The sequence below is a fragment of the Podarcis melisellensis genome, assembly GCF_964234715.1.
Source record: "Podarcis melisellensis genome assembly, chromosome: 2".
Taxonomy (NCBI): Eukaryota; Metazoa; Chordata; class Lepidosauria; order Squamata; family Lacertidae; genus Podarcis; species Podarcis melisellensis.
In genome coordinates, this window is record NC_138529.1 from 121,485,806 (window position 1) to 121,498,228 (window position 12,423).

The 12,423-nt window shown below is 41.6% G+C and overlaps 2 protein-coding genes across 4 annotated transcripts in view; both read right to left on the reverse strand.

The window, feature by feature from the left end:
* The window catches only part of LOC309364552 (uncharacterized protein), a 419,096-nt gene that overhangs the window by 27,461 nt on the left and 379,212 nt on the right, over positions 1-12,423 (reverse strand). The window lies entirely within an intron of this gene.
* LOC309364419 (vomeronasal type-2 receptor 26-like) overlaps positions 9,165-12,423 on the reverse strand; it is a 55,023-nt gene continuing 51,764 nt past the window's right edge. For all 3 annotated transcript variants that reach the window (XM_081901660.1, XM_081901661.1, XM_081901659.1), the window contains 2 exons: positions 11,855-11,981; positions 9,165-11,262 (listed from right to left, as the gene is read on the reverse strand). In XM_081901660.1, the coding sequence (XP_081757786.1) occupies positions 10,370-11,262; positions 11,855-11,981 (1,020 nt within the window). In that variant the 3' untranslated portion in view covers positions 9,165-10,369. The remainder of the gene's footprint in view (positions 11,263-11,854; positions 11,982-12,423) is intronic.

The window sequence follows — 12,423 nt, forward strand, 5'->3', positions numbered from 1 at the left end:
TGCCCATTTCAAGAACAGGATACTGGACTTTATAGGCCTTAGGCCTGATCCAGCTTCAAGGCTCTTCTGATGTCAGTCATACACCACTTTCTTCCTCCTTGAACCATGTCAGTTTCTTGAGGCAATATGTTTTTCTCCTGTTCTCCACCTGCTCCCATAAAGTTTCAGAAAAGATGTTTCTTCCCCTTACAATAATCAGAACCACAGTGATCTATTCTTATCCTTCCCATAATCAAAGTGATTCCCTTGTACACCCTTCAAATGTTACCTTTGGGAACAACAATGCAAACATCACAATTAAGGGCAGCAGGAGGTTATTTACTCCACTGTGCTTGAAAAGTTTGATGTATAAAATATTTGCCCCTGTGGCAGTTTATCTCCTGGGGTAAAATCCTAAAACAACTTCAACCCTAAAAAAGGTCAACAAATTTGGTCGGCCCTCATCGCCCTCCACTTCATCAAATCTGGCCCTCTTTGGAAAAAGTTTGGACACCACTGTTCTGGGTGGAAAACAGATGCTCCACCACAGAAGCTATGACCCTTCACCTCATTCCTCTTTTGGCTTTGAAGCACAGCTGAACAACACCATATTTGTGAAGTCAGTAAAGTCTCTGTCTTGCAAGAATTTGGGTGTTTTTTCCCCTAGTTAGTGGCTTGTGTTGAGAGGAACAGTCAGAAGGGAAGTGTAGTAGGCCGACCACAGAATGATAACACTGCTTTTATCGCTGCCTCTTGCAACCTACGAAATGCAGCAGAGGGCAAAATGTCCGCTGAATTTGATTGAGGATAAAAATCCATAGCTGTCAACGTTTCCCTTTTTAAAAGGGAAATTCCCTTATTCCTAATAAGATTCCTTGCAATACAAGGAAAAAGTTGACAGCTATGTAAAAATCTGGCTGTGAATTATCACCGGCAAGGAGATCACCTCATTAGTGGAGTCACATCTTCAAGATTAATTGGAAGTCAACTTCCCTTTAGCTTTTCTAGCACCCCAGTAAGTGATTTTGAAAAGTAAGTAATGGCGTATTGGCATATTTCTCCTTCCTAAACTACTCTCCAATTCTCTTGCCGTACCAGGGTCAACTCCCTATTTTCAGGTACCCCTGATAAATTACTATTGCCTGTTTTTTGTTTGAAGATTGGGGGAACATCTCATTCAATGGGATCAAATGCAATTTGAAAATCTGAGCAGAAGCATAATGTTGAGAGCCAGTGTGATGTAGTGGTTAAGAGCGGTAGTCTCGTAATCTGGGGAACTGGGTTTGCGTCTCTGCTCCTCCACATGCAGCTGCTGGGTGACCTTGTGCTAGTCACACTTCTTTGAAGTCTCTCAGCCCCACTCACCTCACAGAGTGTTTGTTGTGGGGGAGGAAGAGAAAGGAGAACGTTAGCCGCTTTGAGACTCCTTAAAGGGAGTGAAAGGCAGGATATCAAATCCAAACTCCTCTTCTTCTTCTTCTTCTTCTTCTTCTTCTTCTTCTTCTTCTTCTTCTTCTTCTTCTTCTTCTTCAACAAAAGCAACAAATACCCTCTTTGCCAGGCACTCCAACTCCCATGATCCCTAGCTAACAGGACCAGTGGTCAGGGATAATGGGAACTGTAGTCCTAAAAACATCTGGAGGGCTGAGGTTTCCTATGGTTGCTCTTTGCTTTTAAACCTGTGAGATGAAACTGGCCGAAGCCAGGGTGTTTTTCCTGGGGGTCTAAACAACAATGTCATTGCATGGAGACCTGTGATTTATTTCATTTATTTATTGGAAGTTTTCTGTATGTTTCTTCTCTTTATGAAAAGCAGTAATTACTTCGTCAAACAGCATGAGGGTGTTGAGGTTGCCAAGGTCCTGTTTACTACTCCGGGTAAACAGGTCTTCCCCAGAATTAGGACGGATAAATTGTTCAGTGATTTTGTTTTTTTTTTAATAATATTTTTATTTGCTTTTTTCCAAGGCCAAATACAACATCAGTTATTCAACAAAAGCGATTTTACAGAAAAGAAAGAAAAAAAGTTATAAGCAAGAAAGAAATCATACTTTGCAAACAATTTTTCATGATCTACTGGACTTCCCCACATCTTCCATCCCCTGCATCTTTTCCAATAAAATAAAGTTTACAGCAAATTAATACCTTGTTTCCTGTGTTTTTGTACTTTCCTCAATTGTATATTAGGTTTAGGGGAAATATTATTAGTTCACGATTCCAACGGTCCTCAGAATAGAAACTTTACCCTAGACTTTAGTCATTTCACAATCAAAACTTAAATTCCAGCAAAATCAAAATTTGATATCTGAAGCTTGTTGTCTAAAAACTTAACAAATTCTCAACATTCACATAACTTATAATGTTTTTGTAAATAGTCCTTAAATTTTTTCCAGTCCTCTTCCACTGCCTCTTCTCCCAGGTCTCGAATTCTGCCAGTCATTTCGGCCAGTTCCATATAGTCCATCAGCTGCGTGTGCCACTCTTCCAGCGTGGGTAGCTCCTGTACCTTCCAATATTTAGCTAAAAGGATTCTTGCTGCTGTAGTTGCATATAAAAAGAAAGTTCTATCCTTCTTTGTCACTCTCTGGCCCACAATGCCCAGGAGGAAGGCCTCTGGTTTCTTATAGAAGGTATACTTAAATACCTTTTTCAACTCGTTATAAACCATTTCCCAGAATGCCTTCACCTTCGGGCATGTCCACCAGAGGTGAAAGAATGTTCCTTCAGCTTCCTTACATTTCCAACACCTTTTATCAGACAAATGATAAATCTTTGCAAGTTTGACCGGGGTCATGTACCACCTATATATCATTTTCATAATGTTTTCTTTCAAGGCACTACATGCCGTGAATTTCATACCGGTGTTCCATAACCTTTCCCAGTCTTCAAACATGATGTTGTAACCAATGTCTTGAGCCCATTTAATCATAGCTGATTTAACTAGCTCGTCTTGTGTGTTCCATTTAAGCAGCAAGTTATACATTCTTGAGAGCACTTTCGTCTTAGGTTCAAGTAGTTCTGTCTCTAATTTTGATTTTTCCACCTGGAAACCAATCTTTTTATCTTTTTTAAACATCTCTTGAATTTGGGCATAGAGAAACCAATCTCGCACCTTGTCCTTTATTTTTTCTAAGCTCTGCAGCCTCCAATTATCTCCAACTTTTTCTATTATCTCACAATATTTAGCCCAACCACTCTCCATGTTAAGTCCTTTGGTGGCCTTGGCCTCCGTTGGTGATAACCACCTCGGCGTCTTATTTTCAAGTAAGTCCTTATATTTAGTCCAGACATTAAACAAAGCTTTCCTGACAATATGGCTCTTAAATAATTTATGTACCTTTACCTTGTCGTACCACAAATATGCATGCCATCCAAAAGCGTTGTTAAACCCTTCCAGATCTAGGACATCAGTGTTTTCTAGTAGAAACCAATCCTTCAGCCAGCAGAAGGATGCTGCCTCATAGTATAACCTTAAGTCCGGCAGGGCAAACCCCCCTCTTTCTTTGGCATCTGTTAATATTTTAAATTTTATCCGGGGCCTTTTGCCCTGCCAGACAAATTTCACAATGTCCCTCTGCCACTTTCCAAAACACTCCACTCTATCCACGATCTGCAGGGTTTGGAACAAAAATAGCATCTTTGGCAATACATTCATCTTTACAGCTGCGATTCTTCCCAACAAGGAAAGTTTTAATCTTGACCAGATTTCTAAATCCTTTTTAATTTCGCTCCAACATTTTTCATAATTATCTTTGAATAAGTTCAAATTTTTCCCAGTCAAGTTAACCCCCAGGTATTTCACTTTTTTAACCACCGTTAACTCCGTTTCCTTCTGGAACTCATCTATTTCTAAAGAAGTCAGATTTTTCGCCAAAACCTTTGTTTTTTGTTTGTTCAACTTGAATCCTGCCACCTGACCAAACTCATAAATTAATTCTAAAGCTCTTTTGGTACTAGACTCTGGCTCCTGTAGTGTTAAAACCAAATCATCTGCAAAGGCCTTCAACTTGTATTGTTTACCTCCGACCTGTATTCCTTGTACCTCCCGATCCTTCCTAATCAAGTTCAGCAGTACCTCCAGGACCGAAATAAATAGCAGGGGTGATAGGGGGCACCCCTGTCGTGTTCCTTTTTCAATTCTGAACTCTTCTGTCACCACATTATTCACTATCAATTTAGCTTTTTGCTCTGAATAGATTGCTTCTATGCCATTTTGAAACGCCCCTCCCACTCCCATCCCTTCCAAATTTCTCTTCATAAATTTCCAAGATATATTGTCAAAGGCCTTCTCTGCATCTATAAAAATTAATACGGCTCTTGTGTTCATATTTGTCTGCAATAGCTCCAAAACGTCAATAATATTCCTAGTGTTGTCAGACAAATGTCTACCAGGGAGAAAGCCTGCTTGGTCTTTATGAATTACTTCATTCAGAACTTTTTTAAATCTACTTGCCAAAATGTCAGCAAAAATTTTATAATCCACATTCAGGAGTGAAATAGGACGATAATTCTTGAGTTGAGTCTTTTCAGATTCCAATTTTGGTATCAAAGTGATGAATGCTTCTTTCCACGATTCCGGAGCCCCCTTCCCCTCCATAATTTGGTTACACACCTCCACTAATGGCTGAGTCAAATAATCTTTTAAAACCTTATAATATTTGGAGGTGAGTCCATCCGGGCCTGGGGATTTCCCCAATTGCATGTTCTGAATGGCACTTTCTATTTCCTGCTGTGTTATTCTGTAATTCAGGGTTGTTTGTTTATCTTGGGATAATTTTTTCAATCCATTACTTTTTAAAAATTGAAAAATCTCCTCCTCCGCCTGTGGACCTTGAGTAAACAGTTTTTTGAAATATCTCTGGAAGCACTTTCTAATTTCTTCTGGTTTCTGAATACTTTCTCCATCAACCTCCAAATTGGTAATGGAATTCAGTTTGTGTCTCTTTTTCAGCTGCCATGCTAATAATTTTCCACATTTGTTTGCTGATTCAAAAGATCTTTGTTTCATTTGTTTAATTTTCCATTCCACTTCTTGATTTATCAATTTGGCATATTGTGTTTGATGGAACTTAATTTCTCTTAACACTTCTTTTGACTTTGGGTTAAGTCTAAGCCTTTTTTCACCCTCTCGTATCTTCTCTAGAGTCTTATCTCTTTTCCCATTCCAGAGTTTTTTCTTAATAGAATTTTGTTGAATCAGAAACCCCCTCATTACAGCTTTGCTTGCGTCCCAGATTGTTCTCTTGTCCACCGGGGTATTCATATTAATTTCAAAATAATCCTTCAACGTTTTTTGGGCCTTCTTCACAATCTCCTGATCTCTAAACAAAGTGTCATTCATTCTCCATCTGAAGGATCCAGCTGGCACAAGTCTCAGATCCATTTTCAATGCGTTATGGTCGGAGCAGGTTTTAGGGCAGATCTCTATTTTTTTAGTCTTAGGGGCCAGCCCTCTAGTTATCCAAATTTGGTCAATTCTTGTCCATGATAGGTGAGCCTCAGAAAAGAAAGTCCCTTCTTTACCTAGTGGGTTTTTGGTCCTCCAAATGTCAATCAAGTCCATATTGTCTGTCAGTTCAAAAAAAGATTTAGGTAGTCTGCCATCTTTAGTCAGATTTTGGTTTTGTGACTTATCCATATGTGTAGAGACGACTCCATTCATATCTCCCATCAAAATGATGTTGGTGTAGTCTATATGATCCAACATTATCTCATGCAGCTTTTTATAAAATTCCGATTTCCCCTCATTTGGTGCATATACTCCTACTATCAGAAATTTTTCTCCTTGTGTTTGGATTTCAATCGCCAAAATTCTTCCTTGTTCATCTTTAAATATCAACTTTGGTGCTAGGTTCTCTTTTGCATAAATCACTACTCCTCTTTTCTTGACTTTGTCTGAGGAAACAAATTCTTGGCCTAATCTTTTGTTAATTAAAACTCTCCTATGGAGCCTAGTCACATGTGTTTCTTGTAGGCATATAATGTCCAGTTGTTCCTTTCTCAATATATGAAAAATCTTTTTCCTTTTCTCAGGGGAATTTGCACCATGAATGTTCCAACTAAATAGCTGCAGAGACATCTTGAATCAAATTGTTAGCCAGTAGGAGTGTCTTTCTTGCCGTCAAGATCTGGAGGTATTGCACCAGGCGGAGGTGGTGGCCAGGCACCTGCTACTCCTTTCCGAAGGTCCTCCCCGTAGTCGTTCAAAAATTTTTCTTGGTCTTCTGCTGATCTAATTCTCACTTTTTTCCCTTTGATGCTGAAAGATAGTCCTTGAGGGAATTCCCACCTATAAGGGATTGTGTTGTTTCTCAATAGGCTTGCGAGGTCTTTATATACAATTCTTAAATCCAACAGCTGTTTCGGTATGTCTCTGAAGATTTCTGCAGTCCTTCCCTGAATCACCAGTGTATTTTTAAAATGAAGGCCGAGTATATTATCTTTTTCTTGCTTAGATCTCAAAATGACCAAGCAATCTCTTGGTTTGTCCTTCTTTGCTACTCTTCCCAGCCTGAAAGCGGTGACAATTTTAAAGTCCTTGTCTTCTGCAATGCCCCAGAACTTTGATATTTCTGCCGTCAAGTAGCTGATCAAATCTTCTTTCTCAAGTTCTGGTATATTCCTGATCCTAAGGTTGCTTTCCCGATTTTTCAATTCTGCCATGGACAGGTAGGCTTGCTGTTCATTAAGCTGTCTGCTCAGTGGTCTTACTTCTCCTCTTACTTCTTCTATCCTCTTTTTGTTTTGGTCTGCTTTTAAATTTGCTTCTTCAGCTAATTTACGATTTTCTGCTGTTATTGATTGCAAATTTCCAATAGCCTCTAAATTTTTAGAAACTTGGTCAGTCAGTTTGTTAATTGTGGCTGTCACCTGATCAAACTTAGAGGCCTGCTCATCTGCTTTTTTATTCAACGCAGCCAGCTGTTCCAAAATTTCCTTAGATACAGGATCTAGCCCTCCTGCAGCCATGTCCCGAAAAGCTGGCTGTTTAGATTCTCCTTCTTGCAGACCTGTAACAATTGGAACTGATGATCTACGAGGCTGCACAGGCAAAGTTGTTTGTACTAGTTCAGATTGTTTTGCTTTTTTGGCAGCTCTTGTTTTTGCGGCACCACTCATTCCACAGCTGTCCATGTGGCAAGGTCAAATTGTAAATCCCATGGGAAAGACAAACCGAAAGGAAAACATCCAGGCAGAAGCTTTACAAAAACAACCTGCAGTTCCCAGAGACTAGATATTCCACAATCCAGTAGGGGGAGCTCCCCAAGAGTTAAGAAAGAAAAAGTGAAAAGTTTCCACCATTAAATTCCCCACTTTAAAAGTTCCAAGAAGTTCCAAAAGTAAAAAAAGAACCAAAAACCAAGGGGTAGAACCTTCAAAAGTTCACTTTAACTAGCAGAGGATAGATGTTCTTTACAGTGGTGCATGCAACAGTTCCTTATTTGTAGCCACAAAAGTAGCCCCAATGTATCTTTAAAGTTTTATATACAGTTACCGCAGTCTGATGATTTTTGTATCCAGACAGCCCGAGAGCTGGGTTTTGAAACTTTGTAATCCACAAAAAAGGGAAAGGAAGAGGTTGCTGTCTATATCCTCTTGTAAAAAGAAAGTTCTTAACTTTTCTTAACTTTTCATACACTTTAATCCGAATTTGCAAGATATACTCCAACTTCTTAAAAGTCCCTCTCAGCGCTTCAGATTTATAGCTCTTTGCTTGGTGTTTATGTCAGCATCGCCCTTGAGCCAGTGTACCAACTGGACTCATGCACTACAGCCCCGACTGGGCTAGGCGAGCTGGGTAGCACTGCCAGAGTCCTCCTTTGACACAGGAACAGGTGACAGTGCTGCGGACTCACAGCTTGGAGCTGAGAGCACCGGATTTACTTTCTCTGTAATGCAGTCGTTGCGCAGCAGCGTTTTGCAGAGTCTTGCAGAGTATAAACCACTCGGAGAGCAGCTCTGTAAAATATCTTCCTTTTATTCTACTACTACAGCTATTATACAAACTTTATACAGAGCTAAATATTCTGAGTGCCTGCAGCAGCAATCTTATCTCTAAATAATATCTCTTGCACTCTCTCTCCGGCTCACTGACTGACTCTCTCACACACTGAGATTCACTCACATGACTAATTAAGTAGAGAGCAATACATTGCTCCTCCTCTCTGTAGAGTCAGCAAAGACCTCAGGAGATGGTCAGGAGATTCTTGGGTATGGGAGGGGTGAAATCTCCTCAGTTTAAACAGAGCCGGAAGACGGACTTCCTTTTTAACGTCTCCCGCTTTCAGCCAAATTTCAGAAATTTAGGGTCCCAAATCTCAAAGATCTTACTCACGAGTAAGTTGATTCCAATCGAATGTTCAAGGAAGAAAGGTCAGCGCTCATCAGCAGCAGCCGCGCGGCTTCACTTCCGCGGAAAGAGCGATGAACTCACAGCACCGCTACCCCCTCCACGTTCCGGAGCCCCTTACGGGGTCCCTTCTTCATTTCCGAGGTCGCTCTTGGTGCCCGCCGAGTCCCACGACCACAGGCTCACTCTACCTGTGGTTTTTCTTAGCGGGTCTCCGCTTTGCCGTAGCGGACGACCCTTTTCCGCGGAGCCCCTCTTCACAGCGCGAAGAGGACCGCCATTGCTGTTTCGCGCCGCCTCCGGAAGTCAATTGTTCAGTGATTTTGGAGGTCAGATAAAAAATCCCCCCCCCCGAAAGTGTGGACCACGGTACACTCCCGCCACACATGAAAATAGGAATCCAAGACCTTCTGCATGCAAAGCAACTGCTCGACCACTGAGCTGCATGCCCCCAACAACAGAGCCTAACTTTGTCCATCAGCTCCAACTTTTTTTAAAAAAGGTACACATTGTATTGACACTGGACCACCCTTTAGTGTTGTCTTAAGTTACTGCTCTAAACTCCTTCCCAGAAGGAGGCTTTTCAGAAATTGGGGTGAGGGTCGTCTCTCGCTACTGCTGCCAAGAATTGAACCAATGAATTTCTCACTAAATAAATCAGAATATAGCGCTTGCTGGGAATATAGAGCAGCTACCACAATTGACACACGGCCATTCCTTACCACCCCCTTTGTATGCATGAATCATGGAATTGTAGAGTTGGAAGGAACCGCTAGGGTCATCGTATTCATCCCCCTTAAATGCAGGAACCACATCTTAATAATCCCTGACAAGGTCTTTATCACATACATCCCACATTCTGCCCAAAACGTCAGCCACGCTCCCCTTTCTTTATGTCTGACTTTATGTCTTTACTTCTCCTGAGACTACTCATCCCCTTTCTATCTAAAATCAAGGTCCACATCCTGTCCAAAACCAAAACTTTCAGCCACGTCCTTCCATGTATTAAGTTTTCTCCCAGCCTTGCACTTTTATTCCTCATCAAGATCCATTTGCTGAAAATATTTATCTTCCGCAAACTCTTTGTAAATGAGCATCAACTTTGCAGATTCCCAGAAGACCTTATACCTATGTCCTTGATGGTGAGCAAGGAGAGTGTGCTGGTCATCAGGCAATGGTGTTTCCACTGCCTTGCCTTACCCTCCAGCCCTAGGAGCCTTCATGAGGGAGCTATTTCCAGAGGAAGAACTGTGAGGGGGGGAGAGATTTGTCTGTCATCCTGCAGTGCTTGGTTTCACCTGCGCTGTCACACCTCCAGCCCAAGGAACCTTCAGAATGGAGTTGCTGACATAGGCATTATGTGTCTTGTGAATGATATAATATAATATTTTTAGGTGTTTTGTTAACAGTGTTTTATAAATTGTACTTAATTTACTGATTATTAGTAATGGTTTCACGAACGAGCTGTAATTGTTTTACCAATGAATTGTTCACTGTTCCCTATAATTCTATATTTGTGATGTTCTATTAAACTATTGTTATTTATTGTTTATAAGCTGCCCTGCGATTCATTCGAATAAAGAGGGGCGTAGAAATATAATTAATCAAACCAAATATAGCTGTCTAAATGCGACTTTATTCTAATTTAGCTAAGTTTATTTAGTATTTTAGCAATTCAGTTTGCAACTTCTAAAGCAGCTTATGCAATTCAGCTCAGAGTAATGCGCAGTTTAACTCAAGAGAGAAGAGGCTGTCACAGGAATGATCTCAAGCAACAATGCAGATCTCCACAGTTGCTGTTGTTGAGGAACCAGGGATCAGAACCTCTTAGAGGCCTTCTGAATATTATCCAGAGATCCACCAGTAGATGTTTACCTGCTTTCCATCACATGTGAGGCTAAGGCAACCATGGTAAGTACACTATTGGATCTTTGCCTCGCCACATACATGGCTAGCTGCACATTGCAGCCAATATTCTGGTGTGGACTTCTAACTCTACAGTTCCATGATATCCCTAGAGCTAACAATCAAATATCATATTTAGCTGTTTCTGGTCTTTCTCATGTTCAGATCAGGCCTCAGTATAATAATGTAGCATTTGGGAAGGAAGATGCAGCCCAGAAGCCCAGCACTGGAGGCCAAGATGGAGAAGACCTGCACTGCTACCATGAATTTCCCCTTGGTGCTCAGGTAGGTGGGCACAAAGGACACCCAAACACTGCAGAAGACCAGCATGCTGAAGGTGATCAGCTTGGCTTCATTGAAGGCCCCAGGCAGCTTCCTGGCTAGGAAAGCCACCACGAAGCAGATGGCAGCCAGGAAGCCCATGTAGCCAAGGGCACCATAAAACATGGCCACAGACCCTTCGTTGCACTGCAGGATGATCTCTCGGGGCTGGGAGTGCATGTCAGAGTCTGGGAATGGGGGCGAAATCCCCAGCCAGATGGTGCAGATGACAACTTGGACACTGGAACAGAAAATGATAATGGAGTTGGCCAGACTCTTCCCCAGCCATCTCCTCGCCCAGCTCCCTGGCTTAATGGCCAGGAAGGCCAGAACCACAGTGACAGTTTTTGCCAAGACGGAAGAGACAGCAACTGAGAAGATGATGCCGAAGGCTGTTTGGCGCAAAAAGCAGGTCCCTTTTCTTGGCTGGCCAATGAAGAGGAAGGAGGACAAAAATGAGAGAAGGAGGGAGATGAGGAGGATGTAGGAGAGATCCCTATTGTTGGCTTTGACTATGGGAGTGGCTTTGTATTTAATAAAGATTTCTAACACAAAAACTGTGGTTAAGGATATGAGGATGGCAAAGGAAGCTAGGATACTCCCCAAAGGTTCTTCATAGGACAGGAAGGTGATTATTTTGGGTACACATTGATTTTTGTCTTTGTTTGGATGCTGATCTTTTGAACATTTGGTACATTTGGCAGTATCTGTAGAGAGAAAAAGAGACTTCAGTATCCTAACATCAGTTATAAACCAAGCTAGGCATATGGGGAAGGTAAGCATATGGGAGAGATAAAAAAAGAACACAGTTTTGTTGGGAAAGAGAGAAGCAAAAGTTCACTTGCAAAAACATCTTGATCCATGGTCTCATCCACCCAAATAGATCATGTGGAGCATGGCTAGAAAAGCTTGGCCTGTGAGATATTTCAGAAGTGCTTGTATTAAGTGTAAACTGGTGCTGGGAACCTCTGGCCACTGGATTAAACTTAGCTCAGTAGGTCACCCCATTTGGTCATGCCACTTTTTGAGTTGTGTGATGGGTAAGGCCTCAAAGGCATAATTGTGAGCTTAAGGAATGTAGACTTTCACTGTCTATCAGCTGATGCATGCTTGTATTAGTCAAGGAGGTGAACATGCTTTCCCCCCATTAAAACTGCTTATCCCTCCTAGTTCTGCTCTTTGAACCTCCAAAAGCCCGAGAGGCATTCCACTCATGGGATGCCATTACAAACATCATGCTTAGGCTGGCTCAAACCTTTGCCCCATCCTCCCAGGTTTTTTTCTGAGGTCTTGGCCTACCTTCCTGAGTGGAGATGGTCCCTTCTGAGCAGGGAGTGCAATCATAGCAGCACGGGGGCTTCCCTTCCTGAATCTTCTTGACATATCCAGGGTGACAGCTCTGTGAGCATCTTGAACGAGGCACGGTCTAGGCAAAAATTGAGGAAGGAGAATCAATGAGAAACGATTAGGAGCATTTGTGCTTTTGGAAACAGATCACAGTGTTTTGGCGGGATTGTGGAAAACATATATTTGCTTCCAATTGCCATAATAATAATAATAATAATAATATAATAATTTATTATTTGTACCCCGCCCATCTGGCTGGGTTTCCCCAGCCACTCTGGGCGGCTTCCAGGCCCTATTTTGGCAGGTGATTAATAATTGCCAGCTCTGATTAATATTTGTGAGTGGGTGCAGGGTGTCCCTGTTAGAATTCCTGCTACTTGATTTCAGTCATAGGATTGTTGTCTATCACATGACGGTATATGTTTTGACACCACAGTGTGGGAAGTGACTAAGACAGGATGTTTGTGTTACTGTGTTCCGTGAAGTGGGACTATTGACCTTTGTTCTTTTTCTCTTTGATG